The 21603-nt window shown below is 41.6% G+C and overlaps 1 protein-coding gene across 7 annotated transcripts in view; it reads right to left on the reverse strand.

The window, feature by feature from the left end:
- Positions 1 to 21603, reverse strand: part of LTBP4 (latent transforming growth factor beta binding protein 4) — a 1439220-nt gene that overhangs the window by 511399 nt on the left and 906218 nt on the right. For all 7 annotated transcript variants that reach the window (XM_086938230.1, XM_086938229.1, XM_086938227.1 and 4 more), the window contains one exon: positions 7325 to 7552. In XM_086938230.1, coding sequence (XP_086794356.1) covers positions 7325 to 7552 — 228 coding nt within the window. The remainder of the gene's footprint in view (positions 1 to 7324; positions 7553 to 21603) is intronic.

A 21603-nucleotide genomic window follows, 5' to 3' on the forward strand; every position in this document is an offset into this window, starting at 1 on the left:
ACCCCACACACTGTACACCACACATAGTCAACACTATAAGTGCTCCCGCGTAGCCGTAGGTCGCAGCACGCCGCATCCCGATAGAGGGGTGCGAAGACCCCGATGATGAAGCATGACACCAAGGGGCCTTTTGGTGTGTGAGGGGTATTTTACAAAACACTGAGTGCTTCAACATTTATTGATCACTCACTCCCCTTCACTTTTGAATGTTGGATTTCTTTTGTTTATTTATGACTTCTCGTCATTGGCATGTCACAATTTACAACAGGTTGAAGGCAGTTGGGTGATCCCCACCATGCACTAAGGTAGTCATTCCTTCTTATTCAATGGTCGACTCACCAAACCAAATTTTAAGGTTTCAGTTTGTATTTTATTAGTTGTATGTAGACAAGAAACTCTGCTTAATACAAATCTTCAAAATTGAGAAAGAGCGCAATGGAAAACTGTTCCATCGATGAAATAGATATCTTGATTGAAGAGGTGGAATCAATGCTAACCCATAAATGCAAATCAATCAATAAGAGCAAAGCAAAAATGACTGCCTTTTATACTAAGTGTCCCCAGGCTCTCAAGTGGAGAGCCTTACATCAAAGGGCCAGATAAGAGCAACAATCAAGCCCCCGCTCCGCAATCCAGACACCCTCTCCCCTCAATATTTGCTTCACAAAGGGATCATGACGTCCATGATGAGTCAAAGACTCGTGCTTCTGATGAGTCTGATAGAACCAATTGAGGCAGAGAGTTTTTTTTCACTTATTGTGTGCACAAATAGTTATTCCCCCTGGCCTCTGTACCAATACCAGACATTGACACTATGATTCCACCTACACAGATCCCTAATCTAAACGCACAGGCAAAACAACATGGTGATATAAAAGGAAAAGATAGCGAAATACACATTCCACTAAAAGTAACAGCAATACAGGCCAACAGTGCACAAATCAATGAAAGCGCGCAATTGATAGTTGAGCTTGATCAGAAATTAGACACTTTAACAAAAGAGGTTGCCAACTTAAGGTAATGATAGGTAATTTAACTAGCACAGCTAGGGATGTCACCCCAGACGACTCTTGTGTATGCCGTAGGAGGAGCCAGATAGACCCCTGTGTTCCTGTAACTACTATTCTAAGACTTCAAGACCCACAAAATGGGGGCAATAAACTTAAGGGCCAAAGAATTGATAAAAAAAACTAGAGGGCCCAAGATTTGAGTAAGAATGCAAAAACTCTGAGGATAGAAATGGATGGGAAAACAAGACGAATTGTAGTTATGGAAGAGTAAGATTACAAACTGGGGGGGACAAAGTAATTGGCATGGAAGGGGCAGGAAAAGTCCAGCATGGGAGCAGGATCAGCATGCTACACCACATATGAGATACCCATTTAATACCCATATAGAGCGCAGGCAGACCTCCACCACATACAGAAAAACTGGAATTTCCAAACAAATGTACTGGAAAGTGTGTATTCCAAATATTCCCAGGCATAGTCTCTCTTCATATAGGGAGGATGAAGAGTCACTGAAAAATAAAGAAATACACTGGATCCATCCAATACAAGCATAATTGTCTATCTGTAATACACTCAGTTCTATTGGAGGTGGATGCAGTCCTTCACACTTGACCGAAGTGTGAGGCCTTTAAATTTACCCAATGATAATCTATCCACAGCAGACCTCACTATCAAGCAACATGCTATCCAAGCAGACAAGGTGAAACAGGGCTAGCCTCTTTGCAAGATAGCCCTCAATATTGTAGCATAGTAACACAGTCACTAGAAATGCGCTTGACATCATGGAATATAGCTGGGCTGAAACGAAAACGAATAGATTGTGAATGGCAGGAAATCTGTCTGCTGCAAGAAACTTGGGCACTGGAAATTCCCCATAAACTTTAGTACAAAACATTCAGTGTTAATGCCGTCACCTCAGTAAGAGGCAGACCATCAGGTGGTCTAGTCTTATGGGTAAAGATCACCTTAAATGTTGAAATATCTCAGTTGGATCTTCCATCACAAGACATATTGGGGATCAAGATAACAACACATGTCAAACCAGAAATCTATATATTAAATATTTACAATAGACCAAATCCAACTAGAAAGGAATCCCCACTGATAGAGTTACTGGACAAGGTTTTAAGTACAATTGACTCCAGGGCGAAGGCAATTATAGGGGGAGATTTTAATTGTAAATTTGAACTGGTAGTGTGGTTGAAAACTATCTTTGAAGAGGAGAACATGGCAAACAATATTCCTTCTCTGGAGGCAGGCCCTACTGTGCACTGTCCAGTGGCAGTGTCACAACTTATTCGATTAATCTCAGGGCAGGGACAAAGGGCCTGCAATGGCAGGCTGCCCTCAGACAGACTGAGTGCCCCTACCTTTAGTAGGGGATCTTCTAAGAGTAGCATTGATTTCATAATGGTATGTGCTAATTCCTGGCCTAATATATATGATCTAAAAGTTGAAATTAGAGACAATAGTGATCATTACCCCCTTAACATTAGCAGGATCCCTCTTCGAATCTACCAATAGGAGAAATAAAGTTAATAACTTAATTCCAACCTATAGTTAGTAATAACCGTAGAGCCCCGAAATGGCCATTCAAAGTGGGTAATAATGATGTTAAGATATCATAAAGTTATGATAAAGATTTACAACACCTTCTCAGAAGTCATCTCTCCCTATACTGAATTGCCTATCCTAGAGACCATAATATGACTGACAAACTAAAATTGATCCTGAGCAAAACTTGTAGAGAAAATGAGGTGGATAATGTAGCTATTTACCCCTCAGCTGACCAGTGGTATAATAGTGAGTCCCGCAAAGCAAAAAGTGAGCTAATAGTGGGAGCAACATTTAATGATGTTAAAGCATTAAGAGACAAAGGGGCTAAATACAAAATACTATTAACACAAACAAAGAGGCACTGGGATGACAGTGTCTGGGCCAAACTCATCATCTCTGCAAAAATTAAGGACCACCTGGGTTTTTGGAGAGTGTTAGCTAAGGGCAACAAAATGGGGAGATGCCGCTTGGATCTCTTTTTGGACTCAAGTACATGGGTCAGCCATTTCTCAAAGTTATACTCAGAGATTTCAACTGAACTAATAGGTAACCAGCAAAGAATTACAATTAACCCAACAGCAATCCCCAAAAAGAGACAAACGTATTCCCCATATTTTATGGCAGAAGAGACTTTGGCAGCTATTGATGCAGTCAAGCCCTGGAAAGCACCAGGCCCGATAAATACCAGGCGACCTGCTGAAACACGATAAAGCTGTATGGGGAAAAAACATAAATCTTCTCTGTAATGCTATGGCGGCAGGAGCTCCAGTACCAGAGTCTTGGAAAAAAAAAAAAATCATCCCAATTTTTAAAAAGTGAGACTGCCAAAATACTGCCAATTATAAGCCAATAAGCCTAATCAATACCTTACAAAAGATTTATGCTAAGCAGATTTTATCAAAACTTAATAATTGGATAGAGGGACATAATGTCACAGTACCTGGAAGGGTTTAGAGCTAAAACCAGTACAACTGATCAGGCCTTTAGGCCTCTTTGTATGGGTTGGGAATACACTATTTTAAGGAAAGGCCACTTGTACATAGCTTATATAGATCTGAAGGCCACATTTGACCTTATCCCTAGCTATTTGCGTTGGAGCTCCCTAAAAAAACAAGATGTGTCCCCGGATCTTCTTGTACAGATAATGATATTACATGAAGATAATTATGTGAAAGTCAGATGGGGACCTAGGGAAGAACTTACCGAGGCAATCCCAATAAGGAGAGGTGTAAGGCAGGGCTGTGTGCTGGCACCCACCTTTTTCATGCTATGTGTTAATGACAGAAATCGGTCCTCGGAAGCTTGTTTCCGGTCCACGGAAGGCATGGCTTGGCAGTTCCGGCTCGACTGTTCCCATGAGGCACAAGGTCAGACTGATTTGCATATGGCCATGTCTGAACTGGGGTGGCAGAGTGGGCTAAAGAATGGTGATGGATTTAACCCAGATCCGTTGACTGGGTGTGAGTGTTTGATTGGTTCAGATGCTCCGTCCATCACCACCCTCTTTTGTACCGTTTTGTTCGCCATAAGTTGGCAGGGTATGCTCAGACGTGAATCCCTTGCTCACTTTGCCACTGGATTCAAGCAAGCCGGGCGGAAGACGGCTGAAATGCCAGAAACAGGTCCTCGGAAGCCTCTTTCCGGTCCAGGGAAGGCATGGCTTGACAGTTCGGGCTGGACTGTTCCCATGAGGCACAGGGTCAGACTTATTTGCATATGGCCATGTCTGAACTGGGGTGGCAGAGTGGGCTAAAGAACGGTGATGGATTAAACCCAGATCTGTTGACTGTGTGTGAGTGTTTGATTGGTTCAGATGCTCCATCACCACCCCCTTTTGTACCGCCTTGTTCGCCATAGATTGGCAGGGTATGCTCAGACGTGAGTCCCTTGCTCACTTTGCCACTGGATTCAAGCAATCCAGGCTGAAGACGGCTGAAATGCCAGAAACCGGTCCTCTAAAGCTTTGGCCTTATCCCCAGATATTTGCGTTGGAGCTCCCTAAAAAACCAAGGTTTGCCCAAGGATCTTCTTGTACAGATAATGAAATTACATGAAGATAATTATGCGAAAATCAGACGGAGGCCTAGGGAAGAACTTACTGAGGCAATCCCTATAAGGAGAGGTGTAAGGCAGGGCTGTGTGCTGGCACCCACCCTTTTCTCGCTATATGTTAATGACACTCCAAAACATCTTTTGGGGTGCAGACATGATTCACCAAAGTTAGATGTGGTGCCAGTACCGGCTCTTTTATTTGCTGATGATACTATTTTAAAATCTCAAACCCCGAAGGGACTTCAAAACCTACTAGATTCATTTAGTGATTATTGCGACTCAAAGGGCCTTGAAATAATTTTCTAGCAAAACATAATATATGGCAGTCAAACAGCATAAACTCTTCAAGAAGAATATTACTGTCCAAAAAAAGAAGCTAGAATATGTGGCAAACTTTTATTATTTAGGTGTCACATTAGACACTAAACTGGGCTGGCACCCGCAACTGCAAAAGTAAGACTATTCTGCTCCAAAATTTCTTGCCAATACTAAAAAAACACCAGAATAGTATAACCAAGGCAGTGTCTCCTGCACTGGAAGTTTAAAAATATAGGGCACAAGCTACAACCCTCTATGGTGCAGAACTTTGGGGTGCTACCTGCAGAAATACGTTTGCTGGGGAGGAAAGCAAGATTTTTAGGATGCTGTTACATCTTCCTGTACGGTGTAGGTATCCACCCAGGCGGTAATAAACAAGACTTGCCCACATAATAGTGATAGGACGCAACAACCCACTTCTGTAGCAACTTACCTATTTATGTTTGACTCAGGAATTAACACTATTCTTTTATGAAATTGTGATTGTTGTGGATTACCTTTTGTATTGTATTTCATTTAATTGCTTATATGTATTGCATGTTTTTACTGGCTTTCTTTAAAAAAATTATTATCATTGTGGTTTTTTAATGAATTTTGTCTTTATAAAAGAAACTGTCTTTTGCTACGGAAGTCGGTTGTTGCGTTCTATCACTATTATGTGGGCAAGACTTGTTTATTACCGCCTGGGTTGATACCTACACAGTGCTTTTTCCCTGACCTAGGGGTTACTACTATATTGATTACAGGGAACCCTTGTTTGCTGTAATCCTGCACGCACACCCATGATTCCTATCACCATAGATTTGAATATTAAGCGTATAGACCACCAGGCTATACTGAAACCTTTGCTATTCTGGGTCCGTCTGTGGACTACTGCAGAATTTACAAGTTATAAAGCAGAGCTAGAAGATATCTTAAGGCTTTAACAGTGTGTATGCTTTCAATGGGTTAAACATGTGTGTACCTGGTTCTGCAAACTTGGGTTAAATCATTACTGGGAAGAGCCCATCTCATTGACATCATCCTCAAAAAAGATTTTGAAAACCACATTTTGGGCATACATGCAAAACAGTATTTCCCGTAGTTTAGATATTGGCAGATTGACAACACAGTTCCTCCTTACAAAACCTCTGCTTTTTTTTTAACAATACCTAGACGAAGTCCAATCTCAGCTGGCAAAATCTTTGTATATGAAGTTTCGCTACGGCGTTCTATACGTTCAATCTAACACAGCTAAATGGGTATGCAAAAAATGGTGATGACAATGATGACTACTGCCCCTTATGTCAACCCAATGCAGTAGTAAACGATTCCCATATACTATTTCTCTGTCCAGTATATACCATCCCAAGGCGAAAATGGTTTAAACCCATTTAAACCCATTTGCCGGAACCGGAAAGTGGGAACCAGGTCTTTCTCTGATGCAACAAGAATTCTAAAAACAGATACCTCATAGAAAATTGCATTTAGTATTAGCAGATATTTATTTGCTGTCAATTTAATTAGGAAGGACAAAGGCATGACATTTTAATGTGGCAACTTCCATGTGTACTTAAAATTTCTATATGTACTTTTGCATTTGCGCTTTACTCTTTGCCTAGATTCTATGTATAAAGTTCAACAAACCTATAGGCTCTTGTGCAATTTCAATGTGTCATCTTGAGTAGCCAATTTGCACTTTTCTAGCATTTGCACTTTATTTTTTGTCTAGAATCTATGTAGAATGTCTTAAACACCCATATGTGCCTTCCTAGCATTTGCACCTTGTAAACTCTTTGCCGGGAACCTAAATTTCCCTCTAAGTTTTAAAAGCTTTGTATAGCAAGCTTGGCATTTAATTGTATTTTCTGTTTGAAATGTATATTTCCCTCTATGTTTTAAATGTATTGTACAGCAAGTTTAGCATTTTATTGTATTTTTATCGACACATCGAGTAAGTGGTTTTATACTGTAATGGCAACATTCTATCAATTATAAGAGTGCACTAAAGAAACAATCATTGCAATTATCTACCATGTATGAGCTGTTTTATCGTGTATCTTTTATAGTTTTTTAAACCTAATAAAGATTAATGAATGAATTTGCACAAATGGGTTAAGGGCCAAAGGCTGATCATAAGGATAAAGACATTTTTCTTTTACTGTAATGAATTTAATTAATCGAGCAATTAATAAACTCATTCATTCCTCATTCCTGTGTTTACTTGAGGGAGTGTTTGTAAGTGTGAATGTGTGTTGTACGAGAAAGCATGTGTGTGGGTGAAAGTAAAGGTCAAAGGGCATGTGATGTCACTTCCACTACCCCTGACATTTTGGTGAATTGTCATCCACGCCTGAACAGTAAATGCTTTGGGCCCCCGACTGCTCTTTTTGCCAGAGGGTTCTTACCAGTGTGCTCCGGCTGGTGATTGGAAAGGGGGAGCGTGTAGACGGTCTTGGTCATTGAGTGTTCCAGGTCAGAGTCTGACGTCCTCAGCACGGGTGCCCTTCCAGTCCTGCTGCTCTCTGACGATGTCACAGGAATTTGGCAAAACTTCCCTGTGAAGGTCGGTGGACAAAGGCACTGGTCCTTCTTGATGCAGACGCCACCGTTCTTGCACAGCAAGGGACAGAGAACTAGAAAACAAAACAGAGGAGCCTGTTAATATTGTTTTTGAAAATCGAAACCTGATACCATCTGTTACTGTCCAAGCAATTTACAGAAAGCGCAAAATGCAACGTAGGAGATGGGAGATGTTTCTCAGCTGCCCTGAATTTCTAGTAAGCAGAAGACACACAAGTGATGGACGGATTACGAACAAATCAAAACATTCACCCCCAGTCAAGAGATCTGGGTTCAATCCATTGTTCTTTTGCTCACCATGCCACCCCAGTTTAGACCCAGCTTTATGCAAATCAGTCTTGCCCAATTTCCTCATGGGAACAGTCAAGTCAGGTCCTCCCTGGACCAGAAACAAGCATCCTAGGACCGGTTTCAAGTAAGGCTGTTGCATTGTCTAACCTTCCCATGTCTGGTTGCTTCTTGAATATCACAAACCTGTTAGGAAATTCCCAATGTTATTCCTACCACTCAGCCACCTCTGTACAGATACACAATCAGTGACTAGGAAGAAACTCAGCAGCCCAACAATCACTATATACTTACAGTGTGTGGCTGGTGGCATTGATGATGTACATCTTTAGGACACTATGGGGTCGATTAGGATCGCGGACGGACTTGCGTCTGTCCGCGACCCCAGAGTAGGAGGGAACCTCCGCATGGCATGCGGAGTTCCCTCCTGTGCAATTAGGATGTGACCGCAAGGGTTGCGGTCACATCCTCTATTTTTAACATTGCCGCGGGTGCAGCTTCAAGCTGCACCCGCGGCAATGTTAAAAATGCACGCATTGCATTTGCATGCAGAAAGAGGCAGGCACCGCGCGGTGCCTGCCGCTTTCTGCATGCAACTGCAGGGGGGTACCATAGGTACCCCCCATGTGCACCCCCCACCCCCCCTTCACCTAGGGGGCCCGCAACGGGCCCCCGCAGTGAAGTTCCGTATGCTTTTCCGCGGCGGAAAACCCACCGCGGAAAAGCATACTTTACTGGCCATCCTAATATGGTGGACGGTGTCTTCCAGACACCGTCACCATATTAGAGCTTTTCCGCCGCGGTTGTAATCCGACCGTGGCAGAAAAGCTGCGGACGGAAACCAGGACCCACCAGCCATCCTAATCTGGCGGTGGGTCTTTGGTCAGTCCGCTGCGGATTTTCCGCATCCTCGGGGCCGGCGGTGGCTTCCGCCGGCCCCGAGGATGCGGAAAATCCGCAATCATAATGACCCCCTATGTCTCCAGTGTCATCATTAGTGAAGCAAGTGCAGAAACCATGGGGCTCAGGGAGAAGTGGAGGGATGTAGGAGGAAGGGTTGGGTCACTCCACCACAATTATAGTGATCATACATTGCTCTCTTTAATATGTACTAATATTGTTTACTGACCAGATGCGGAGGAGGGTTGATTGTTTGGTTTAGGGTCCATAGCGCTCTTGCTGCTCCTATGAGCAAAAATAAGAAGGCTTTGCTTGTTTTTTATATCTAGGTTTTTCAGTCCAGCTCTTAAACAACACTATTGTTTCTAAAATTCTAAAATACATAGAAGGAGTTTTGGGTCTGCCCCTTCAACCACTGGCATTCTTCAACAAGCCTCATTCAGACATTGACTTGAGGCTTTGTCAATCCTGTCTTGGTTCAGACCAAGTATATATATTTTTTCTTTGGGGGGGGGGGGGGGGGGGGGGGCGGGTCAAAGCCTTAAGGGTGCTGGAATCAAAATACATAATAGGCTTACAGAGCAAATATCCAATAGGGCTAAAAAACGATGAGGAACTGTGGGTCCACTTAGAATATAAACGAGACGTCAAAGACAACAAGACATAGGATGCATGCAAATGAAAAGATCAGTGAAACACAAGAATGGAGAATTGGTTTTCTAGTTTGACCACATTGAAAAACTTAAACTTAATAGGATAGAGTAATATTAATTATCCACTAGTCTCTGAAACGAAGCGATGACAACAGATTTTGAATTCACTAATTAGCCAATTCCACTCTCGCGAATCTGGGAACCTAATAAATTTGTACAACTGGCCCATATAGGGCTGCAAAACAAGAGTTGAGCTGGCCCATACAGGGCTATACACAGAAACATATACAGATGGTGATAAATATATGATTTTTTATAGATCCTGAATTAGTATGGCAATAATATATACAATGGTGCAGATATTCCTAATATCATCAATAAAAGTGTAACATGTATATTTTTCCATAAAAAAAGATATAAGTGAACTATCCTATTAGAGAATATTGTCTTTAGGAATTAGTACGTTTTTGCAGAAATGAAATGCAAATTATTCTTTTTTCCCTAGTATGATCTGTGTTGATTGTATAAGAACATAATTAACAAAAACGATTGTGTGAGAAAACATTGTTTTTAACATTGCACTTGCACTTTTTGGAACCATTATTTTTATGTAATAAGTGAACCCATGTCCTACCTTCTAGTACACTGTAAGATGGCCACTGTTGAGGATATGGAGGGGTAGTCCGCTCTCACTTTCTATCAGAGAGGTGGGGTAATGGCGGACAATATAATGGTTTCTCTATGACACAGTCGCCGACACTGACGTAGCCGCAAGGTGAAAGGCGTCTGTTGGAGGGGGCAGGGGATCTGCCAATAAATCACTTTTCAAAACGGATTACCAGAGTGCTGTCTAATTTCGTTGCGTATATATATATATATATATATATATATATATATATATATATATATATATATATATATATATATATATATATATATATATATGGACACGTGATCAAGGGCTTACGGGCTTGAAACGCGTTGTGTTGGGTCACTGAATAAAATACTGCCCACTTGAAAACTTCGGAGGTCTGTGTCTCTTTCCTCGCCTGACTGCCGTTGGGAGAATTCAGGAAGTGGTTTGAGGGTTTCCAGATATATATATATATATATATATATATATATATATATATATATATATATATATATATATATGTATATATATACATATACATATACATATACATATATATATATATATATATATATATATATATATATATATATATATATATATATATATATATACAGAGAAATCCATAGGTTTCAGGGACGTTATAGTTAGTTGGGTTTTTTTCTGGCCCCGGGGACCCCATCCCCCGGGTCCGGCCATTTAAAAAACAAAAATTCTTTTCAGCAAGGAGAGCTGCTAACATGCAGCTCCCCTTGCTCAAAAGCAATCTGCTTTGCTTCATTGAAGCGAGAGCAGGTTTTCCTGCTCTCACTGACTAGAGTGAGGGTTCGTACTTGGACAGGGTGCAAACCACTGCCAACTAGAGACCCCATTTCTAACAGTTATTGTTTATTAGTATTTGTTGGGATTACTCTTGCACATTCTAGCAAACCATTTCAGTATTCTCTTCAGTTTCTTTATAGAAGATTAAGGTAATAGGAGTTAGATGTGATCATTATTGAGGTAAGGGGTTTATGTAAGTACATGCCGATGTTTGATGGAGTTAACAGGTGAGCTAAACGAGTTTGGTACTGTTCCAAAAAGGAGATGTTTCGATCTTTGAAATGAGTTGTGGGCAATTTGCAGAGATATATTTATAGAGATTAAAGTAACCATGCATGTGACCAAGAGAAGGTTGTAGAGGTGTGCAGCGGATGGAAGGGATGTAGAGAGCCATTTGAAAGGAAAAAGGGGAGCTGACCATCAGAAGTTATAAGTAAAGATCAGTTTTTCATGTGTGATTTTAGGACTATAGAGGACATTTTTTGAGATACAATGTAATTTGAGGCAGCACTTAGAATGAAACATTATTACTATAATACGAACCTCAATAGATGTTAGAGTAAGGTGAGTAGTCTGTCCACTGCTAAGTTACCACCAGATCACCAGATCACCATTTCAGCAAGGAAAGCTGATCAGCTCAGGGGTTGGAAGCGTCAAGTAATGGCTGGTTGCAAACACTGAAAGAAAATTCTGCAAATGCTGGAGTAAATGTCTCCTGATGTTTGTCCTCAAGGTTTGGCTCACAGTAGGATCCAGTTTGGATGCCTCTTGTTTGACATGCCACAAGATGGAGGGTGAAGACAGATTCCTCAGACAGTGGAAGTGTATTGCCTCCATTCCTGTGGACGAAGATCCAGATACTGAGGTGAGGAGCTCCCCCAAAAAAGAATAGTAGCCGTTGTTAGCAAATGGCTGCTGATAAGACTTCCTAAGGCACTTGTTAGATGGTTGAGGTAGTAGTGCAGAGTCTGTTTGTGGAAGGCTAAGGGCTCCCTTTTGGCGGGCTTAACCTTTTGTCTCTCTTATTCGCACTTATGTTGGGCTGGTGACAGAAATGTGCTGACATCTGAGAGAATGTGGTCCTAGACTGCCGACTTTGGTGCTGGAAACCAGGGTTTGAGCCTCGGAATGGCATCCACATCCTGCGGTTCTGGGCAAATCACTTAATCTCCCCGTGCCTGAATTTGTAACGTAACCGGTGCTCATGTAAAGCGCTCCAATACCTTCGGGGTCGAGTTTGCGCTATATAAAATCTGCAAAAAAAACAAAACCTGATACCTCTTTTGCCAATGTTTTGGGTGCTCCTGGACGGAGACTACTCTGCTGTGAGGGGCATCAGTACTCAAAGGCTGTGCCTGGGTAGCAGCCTGGCAGAGTTTCGAAAGGATTTATTTCAGACTGTAAGAACGACCATAATGAGATAACCGGGAGGAGGAAATATTTCCGAGGAAATGTATATTGTAGGGAGTTGGGATAAAAAAATGATAAAAATAAATATATGTGTGTATACACTAAGTCACGGAGGAATGGCTGTGGTGAAACTCAGCCACATGCAGCGTCAAGGTTGGGGAAAAGCAGTGGAGAAGTAAACATACGTAACTTTACTCCTTAGGATGCAGAGACGCATACATTCAAATCATATGGTGACATTTCAGGTTTTCTGCAACTGCAGGTGGTATAGTGTGATCTAGGTATACAATCACCCTAGCAGAAATACATCTAAAACAGCCAGAGAAAGTGTTTTGCAAGACATATTATCTAGTGTGGCAAATTATAAGACCATTCCAAGCCATATGTGGTTAAATGTCTATCCATCTAATCCACTCACCAGGTGGAATTTTGAAGTATTCAAGTGATGGGTGGAACAGCCTGGACACTCTAAGTCCAGAAGCCCATGCACATCCCCTCTTGGCTTGAGATAGTCCAATGTCCACTCACCATACTCATAGCAGCCTTAGGCGGCAGTCTTACCATGACCTAGTTGTTCTGACAGTAGAGTAGCTTGACCGTCCCTGCAGATACTGCGGAAGCCAGCATGCACTAAGCGCACTGAGACGCTTTTACAACAGTAGCATTCGGAGACACATAGCAAAGTGAAATTCACAACTGGAGAAAGAAAGGGCCGACAAGAAGGTAGGGAACTTTTAGAGCCCTACCCATGAACAGGGAACCACTCACAGCAGCAGTGGTGGATTCCAAGAAGAGGGCAGGAGGCAAATGGCTTCATCGCTTTATCTCCCAACTGGGGGCACATAGAAGAGACAGCTTTGATTGGACATACGGCATGACGGGCTGCTACTTCCCATAAAGCTGCAACAGAGATTAATTTTAGCGGACAGGTCAAGACGCGCCATTCCTGATCCCCACAGGACTCCCTGCTGCCTTTCACAAGGGATGATTCCCTAGAAAGTCAGGAGCGCACTTAAAAGTTGTTGGCTGTTGAGTTAATGAACACAAGATGTAATCACAACTCCCCTACATTGCCAGGCTGCTGATCCTAGGCGGATCTGCATATAGTCCCATCACCACCACACTTCCAATGATTGATCTGTCTAAAAAAAGTTCTACCACTAAAGTATCCGTGGTAGTAAGCCCTACTTGAAAACAGTGCATGTGCATTTGTGGTGGTGCAGGAAGGGTGTCAAAGGCCTTAACACAAGCATGCTACTACTGCAATATGGGAAAGATTGGACAGATCGTGGAGCAAGGGGGGTTTAAACAGGTGCACTCGACAACTGATCATTGCTATAGCCTGTGAACCATAGGTCAGAAAGCTATGGAAAGTCAAAAAAGCCAGTTCTGGCGCTTTGTAGACTTCTGTTCCACCTTTGACTCAGTTAACCATGTAATCCTTAGGGATGAATTAAAAGGTATGAATATTGCAAGAAATCTTTTAGCGATGCTCACGTAATTACACCATAGGAAGTTGGCAAAGACCAAATAAGATATGAATGATGCATTAGCTTGAATAATGTCAATAAAGAATGGCACCCAGCTTGTTTGCACTCCATCTTGCCAATCTCCCCCAGATCCTACAATGTATTTGCTCCCCAAAGATGGGGGAGGAAGGCACAGATCATGCTGACTATAAGCAGATAACTTTGCTATTTGGGATTTTCCTCGGTTGGCTTGCAAAGGAAACTCTTTGCATTCAATAAACACTGTGAGGCCAACAATCTAACAATCAATTAAAAAAAACATTTTGAATCATTCACTTATATGGGAAAATGAAGGTGCAAGAAACGACCTCATACAAATATCTAGGAATGAATTTTAATAATAAATTGAATTGGGAGGATGGATTGGCTTTTTAAAAACAAGGAACCAATTTTTAAGATCTGTGCTTATGAAATATGGAATAAAGGCATGGATGGATGCAGTAATATTCTTTTATGAAATTCACCTCTTAGATGTAATCTGCACAGTGGGTACTTTTTTACTGGCAATATAGTGCTAAATCAATTTTATGTGATTTGATCTGTTTTTATTGTTAAATGTGATATATAATAGTTCACAGTTTAACAGAGTATGGCCTAAATAAACTTATATGTATTTCGACTTAATGCATGCAAGGAAATCAAAGTAGTAACAGGCAGCTTTAATTTAAGTAAGGGGCCCTCACACTGATGTGCTATGCACCTGCAGCACTTCAGATAGCTACATTCCCGGTACATTTCCAGCCCCAGTATCTACAAGGATAGCCATGAAAAGCACTGTACGGATTCCCGAATACCACAGAAAGAACATATTTACAGAAGGGCCTCCTACTCGTCCTTAACAAAAGATAGGCGGGAAAAAGAATCTCTCCAACTTTATGCCCGCCCTGAGTAGGCGTACATTTTTTGGTGCAAAGACCTGTCTACAAATGTTAGTAAATAGGGCTATGCATCAGAAACCATGGATGGTCGAATGGGAATGCCCAAGTAGCACCCAGGGGAAGCCCATGTGATGCAAATTAGTGCAAACCAACTAATATCTCAACCAGTGCTTAATTTAGGCCGAAGATTTCTGGTGCTCAGCACCAGCACTTCATTTTATTTATTTATTTAATGCGATTTTCTATAGCGCAAACTTTACCCGAAGGTGTCAGAGCGTTTTACATAAGAACCAGTTGCGATACATAAGGCCTTAGGATTACATGCGTTACATAAAAGATACAAAGAGGAAAAAAAAATGCAAAAGTATACATTGTAAAGTCACACAAGGAAGAGATACGAACAGAAAGAAATTGCTAATGTACAAGTAGTAAAGTCACTCAAGGAAGAGATACAAACTTTTATGTACCCGGATGGATTGTGATGTTTTAATGTTTTATTGTTTTAATACTTATGAAATGAATTATGCATATATTTTATGGTGATATAATTACCGAAATAAAGATTTATGAAATGAATAAATGATACAAATGGATAAACTCTAAGCGTCACATAGGAATGGTAGAGAGTACAATTGTCCACTACATATACTAGTGATTAGAGCTATCTCTATATACATAAATATACAAATAGTAGATTGGGAACGAGTAGGGAGGGTGGGAGGGATACAAGGGTATGGAGAAAAAGCAAAGCAGAAAAGGGAAGAAACATTTGAGGATCGTCAAGAGGGAAACGAGGGAAAAGGGTAAAGGACGAGGGAACAGACCAAATGGCGGGCCAGGGTCAAGAGAAAAAAACGGCCGAGAGCAGCAGCAAAATGGTGGCCAGGCCAAAAGAAGTGAGTATGACCCAAAGTGCCAGGAGAAATCCGGCGGGGGTGCAAAGTTAAAAAATCAAAGTCAGGAAGGGAGAGGAGGCATGTGGGCTCAAGTCCATCAATCATCAACACAAGCTGTTTTCATGAGCATCAGTTAAGGGCACATTCGTTTTTGATAGGCACAGGAGATTAATTGATTTGCAAAGAATCACAGGATGTTGAGCCGATGCCGAGAAGCGAACCTGGTTCCCCAGCTCCGAAGTTGGCAGCTCTGGCCATTATGACACCCCCATCCCCACTTTCATGGTTAATAGTTTGTTCTGTTTTAGGCAGCGGCTACAAGAGAAATGTGCTGGTGGAAGCTGCCTCCTGACAAGAGTCCCGGCTCTTGTTTTTTTCCAAATTAACCGCTGTGCATCACAGGTCAAAGTCCTTCTTTAGAAATTTCCTTGCGGGCATATCAGCTTCCCATAGGCTGTGTTCCTGTGGAGCGTTAGTCAAGTGAGGGAGAAGGAAAAGAGGAGTGGCCAGCAAACTTAGTGGTCACACTAGCAAAATCAATACTATTAAGGTCTTCAGCTGTGACTTATTTATTTATTTATGCATTTTTATATGGAGCATGCTTTTCTGGAAGGTGTCAGAGGGCTTTATAATAGACCCAGTTACATTACTTAGGAACTTCAGAGTACATGAATTACATATCAGATACTCAGCAGATACAGGTTCCTAAACCCAACAAAAAAAAACGTTACAATGGTATGTACAAGAGATGTACAATTTAAACTAATAGCATAGATATAATCTGCAATATATTGGTGGGAAGTGAGCACAAAGAACAATAATTATACACTATTTATTTGACTTGCCAATAGCCCTTTATGTCTTCTGCCTCCTAAAGTGCCTCGCTCTAATGTTCCACCTCTGCATGTGTAGCACATTCTACCCAGAACTACTGGCTTCACCAATGCTTGTTTTCTGAATGATCACCATGTAGAATAGCTCCTTCCCTCGTTCTTCCTGAAATCTGTTTTTCCCAGGCTGGGCAGTCTGCTAGCGTTTTACGAGCCCCCAGTGAATGGCTGGCGCATCCGCTGTCTCTGCTGATGACTTCATTGCAGCCCCGGAGGAGGTGAAGGGAGGAACTCGCTCTTTTGTCAACATCTGTGTGCAGCTGGCGAAGCTCTCCGCGGGGTTCCTTTACGTGGAATACTTAAAGTGACTTAACTGTATTTATGCTGGCAGGAGCCCACGCCAGTGCAGCACAATCATGCGCAGAACGGCAACGACAAACCACAAATCATTGACGTAAAAGGCTGTCATCGCCTCTAATCACCTAAACGGCCTAGGCAGGTTTCTATGCCTCCTGCACTCGAAGCAAGATTTACTGTTCCGTCCCAGGATATTGAAGGGGTGATGAGCATTTCTATAACTCAAACTCAAGTATTCTGGAATGTTAGGGAGGGAATTTCTATAAGGCAGGCACTCCATTCACAACACCTTCCGCTGCCCTGATATTGAAAGGTCAGGTTTGACCAAAAAAAAAACTTTTTGGGGCAGGATAGACAGACGACAACCAGGGCCGGACTGGGAACAGCATCCTAACAGCAAGCAGCCCTGGCAGGGTACTGCTCGACCTGCCCTTGGAGGAGAGGGGGAGGGGGGGGGGGGGGGTTAGGGTTTGGGGGGTTAGGGTTTGGGGGGTGGGGGGGCTGGGTAGCCGTGAAGTACTGCTCCTGCTTTTCCTACAGGGGCAAAACCGGCCCCCTTTATAACAAGCATTTACAATGCAATGGTTTCGCCTTTGTTAAAGTTTGAGCTTTTGGTATTGCATTTGACAAATGGTCTTTTCTAACTTCTTTGAATTATATGTAAAACGTTGATGTGTTTTACTGGTGTGTTACCGTTAAAACGCATCTTTTACAACGCGTTCCGTTACAACGCGATTTTTACATCGCAAATACCATTACAATGCATGCCATTACAACGCATGGCATTACATAGCAGATGCTATTACAACGCATGGCATTACATCGTAAGTATTGGTAAGTATTTTTTTTTTATTTTTTATTTTATTTAATTTTTTATAATTGATTTAATTATTATTAATTATTTAAAAATATTTATTTCGTTTTTAAATATTATAAATTAAATATATTAATTTAAGTATTTTTAAAAATAAGTATGAGTATAGGAGTATATGTTTTGGGGTACTGATGTATATGTTTTGGGGTGTTTGGGTATTTTTAGGTTTTAGGGCAGTGTTTGGGTTTTGGGGTACAGGGGTGTTTTTAGGTTTTAGGGCAGTGTTTGGGTTTTGGGGTACAGGGGTGTTTTTAGGTTTTAGGGCAGTGTTTGGGTTTTTGGGTACAGGGGTGTTTTTAGGTTTTAGGGCAGTGTTTGGGGTTTGGGGTACAGGGGTGTTTTTAGGTTTTAGGGCAGGGTTTGGGTTTTGGGGTACAGGGGTGTTTTTAGGTTTTAGGGCAGGGTTTGGGTTTTGGGGTACAGGGGTGTTTTTAGGTTTTAGGGCTGGGTTTGGGTTTTGGGGTACAGGGGTGTTTTTAGGTTTTAGGGCAGGGTTTGGGTTTTGGGGTACAGGGGTGTTTTTAGGTTTTAGGGCAGGGTTTGGGTTTTGGGGTACAGGGGTGTTTTTAGGTTTTAGGGCAGGGTTTGGGTTTTGGGGTACAGGGGTGTTTTTAGGTTTTAGGGCAGGGTTTGGGTTTTGGGGTACAGGGGTGTTTTTAGGTTTTAGGGCAGGGTTTGGGTTTTGGGGTACAGGGGTGTTTTTAGGTTTTAGGGCAGGGTTTGGGTTTTGGGGTACAGGGGTGTTTTTAGGTTTTAGGGCAGGGTTTGGGTTTTGGGGTACAGGGGTGTTTTTAGGTTTTAGGGCAGGGTTTGGGTTTTGGGGTACAGGGGTGTTTTTAGGTTTTAGGGCTGGGTTTGTTTTTTGGGGTACAGGGGTATTACGACTTTATATAAATTAAATTAATTAAATTAATTTTATTTAATTTAATTAAAATAATAACTATATTTACAATTATTAATTTAATTGTATTAATAAACGATTATAATTAAATTATATTATTTAAAAATGTTTAATTAATTAAATTCTTTTAATTTTATTAAATATAATTATATTATGTATTATTTATAACTTAATTAAATTATAATTATATTTATTGTTATTAATTACATTATATTATTTTCTATTTATAAACTTTTTATATATCATTAATTTAATTAAAATAATAACTATATTTACAATTATTAATTTAATTGTATTAATAAACGATTATAATTAAATTATATTTTTTAAAAATGTTTAATTAATTAAATTCTTTTAATTTTATTAAATATAATTATATTATGTATTATTTATAACTTTATTAAATTATAATTGTATTTATTGTTATTAATTACATTATATTATTTTCTATTTATAAACTTTTTATATATCATTAATTATATTATTTTAAATATATTACATTAATAACAAATTTAATAATAATTAAATTAGTATAATTAAATTAATTACTGTTTTAAAAATGTTATATTATTTTTATTATTTTAAATTAATTTAATTAACTTTATTACATTTTTTTTTAAAAAAGATATACTTACCTATACTTACGATGTAATGCCATGCGTTGTAAAAGTATCTGCTATGTAATGCCATGCGTTGTAATGGCATGCATTGTAATGGTATTTGCGATGTAAAAAACGCGTTGTAACGGAACGCGTTGTAATACATCGCGTTGTACTGACACCAATCCGTTTTACTTTACACAGAAATATGGATTGCATTTATAATGAAATTAGTTGCAGATGCACAGTGAATAAGAATACACGTTATTTCATAAAGCATGTTAGCATGTTAGTGAAGCCAGGAGTGTGAGAGAAGACAGGAGAGAGAGGGCAAGAAGGAGAGAGTGTAAGATAAAGAGAGAGGGCAAGAGGGAGAGAGATGGAGACTGAGTGCAAGAGAAGAAGTGATAGATATAGAAGTTAAGGAGAGCAGGAGTAAGAAGGAAGAAGGAAGAGAGGTCTAAAGGAAGAGAGGGCAGGAGAGAGGGAGGGCAGGAAGTAAAAGAGGCAGAAAGGAGAGGGAGGCTATTCGTGCAGGTGCATGCATACATTTGCTCATTTAACTATATGCACTAGAATTTAGCTGTGGTGCATTGTGGCAGCATCGTCCACACTCACTCTTTAGCTATTCTTGAGGGTCTCTTATCTGTAGAAGAGCAGAGGGAAGGCCTGAACTTCAGAACTTACTATGGCCAGCGGCATAAAACTACTGCCAGACATCCGCTCCACCCCACAGCAATGTGGCTCATGCTCTATAGAAAAGGTGCTATAATGTAGTGCTAGCTCGCATACCAGTGTTCGCTCTATAATATGCTATAATGTGCCCATGGAAAGCAATACAAATCAACAAAATGTTCCAAATTCAAGTTTTGTACACACAGCAGGTTTTAGGCCTCAGGGCGGGGGGGGGCGAGGTATGGGGATATGATTTTAGGGTTTAAAGCAGGAAGGGGGGGTTGGGGCAGTAGTCATCTTTACCAACCATATACATTTACCAATCGTGCCTTTACCACGAAATTGAAAGTGGTTTAGACGCTTTTGTGGTTAGGAAAGCGTTGTAGAGGCCCACGTGGTTCAACCATGCGTGCCTTTGTCATACAACCGTGTAGTGCATGCACAAATGTTACACTCACACTTTGGCAGTATGGGTCTGAGGCAGTCACTGCTTGCGTGTGGCAACTGTATATGATGATTTATATGTGTGGACCTGTCGCAGTTGGTTGTTGTGGTAGACGTGAATATGTGCCAGTGATTGGCATCCTCTGCAGAGCCGTGACGTGTGTGATGGACGGCGTCACTCCGTCTGAGAGTAAACGGCATCCGCTCTCGAGCAATGCTTACTGCGTTTGACAGTCTCCCTCCGCCGTCACTGTGTTTGCTGGCAGCATTTGCTGTGCTTGGGAGACAGCCTCACACTTAGCGCTTGCTCTGATAGACAGGCAGCCCTTGCTGTGTGTCACGCACAGACTTTCAGGCTTCACTCGCTCGGTGTGGCGTATATCAAGGAGGCAGCAGTCCGTGTGGGTAACGGGGAGCCTCGTGAAGTGTTCAGAATATGTGATGGACAACATGTCGGAGAATGCGGCTGCTCGCATACTTTTTGCCCTGGCCTCCCTAAGGACTGTCACGCCTCTCATCTTTTGCGCCGTCTTCACTGGTTGCCTATTGAACGGTGAATTCAGTTTAAAACTCTGTAGCACCCATAAGATCCTACATGGCCAGAGACACATTTTATGTTCCAGCGCGAGCGCTCCGCTCCGCAGATCTGTACCTGGCTTGCACTACTCGGGTGCGTGTGAGCAGGGGGGAGGGGGGTGCTCATTTAGGACTTTGGCCCCCACCCTATAGAACTCCATTCCTCTTGCCATTCGTAGCACACAAGACCACTGGGCATTCAAAAAAACTGATCAAAATATAGTTGTTTGCGTCCATCTAGCTCCATGGTGTGAAGGCATGGTGCACACATGTCCCCTGGGCATTTAGAAACTGAGTATACCTGGTCGACGTTTTAGCTGTCTAGCTTCTCCTTCCCTGACTTTCCGACCGCCAGCGCTGGGATGCCATGGTGTTGGGGCAGCCATGCAAAAATATATAACATAACGTACGCGGCACCTGCTGTGCGAAGGCCAGACTCTCGCACGCAGCGCCCCGTGTCACAGACAGCCTCTCTCATGCAACACTCACGATATGTGACGCCCAGCTTTTCTAAAACAGGAAGTAGCCCCCGTGGGAAGAATAGCAGCTGTCAGTCTGCACTCACAGTATGTCAGTCAGCCCTCGCAATATCCGACTGAGGCTCTCAGCCAGCGCTTACATTATGTGACTGCCTGTCTGAGGCATTCAACACTCACTCACTGTGAGTGCAGTAGACTGTCTAAAACAGCACACTGTTGCTGGCAGCCTCTCTTACCACTCTCGTGTGCCGGCTAGCCTAGTTAAAGCAGGTGATGGCCTCTGTGTGAAGGACAGCTTCTTTCAAGCCGCACTGGCTGGGTGTGACAGCTTGAGACGGAGCTCGCAGTATGAAAAAGAG

The sequence above is a fragment of the Lissotriton vulgaris genome, chromosome 9 (assembly GCF_964263255.1).
Source record: "Lissotriton vulgaris chromosome 9, aLisVul1.2, whole genome shotgun sequence".
NCBI lineage: Eukaryota > Metazoa > Chordata > Amphibia > Caudata > Salamandridae > Lissotriton > Lissotriton vulgaris.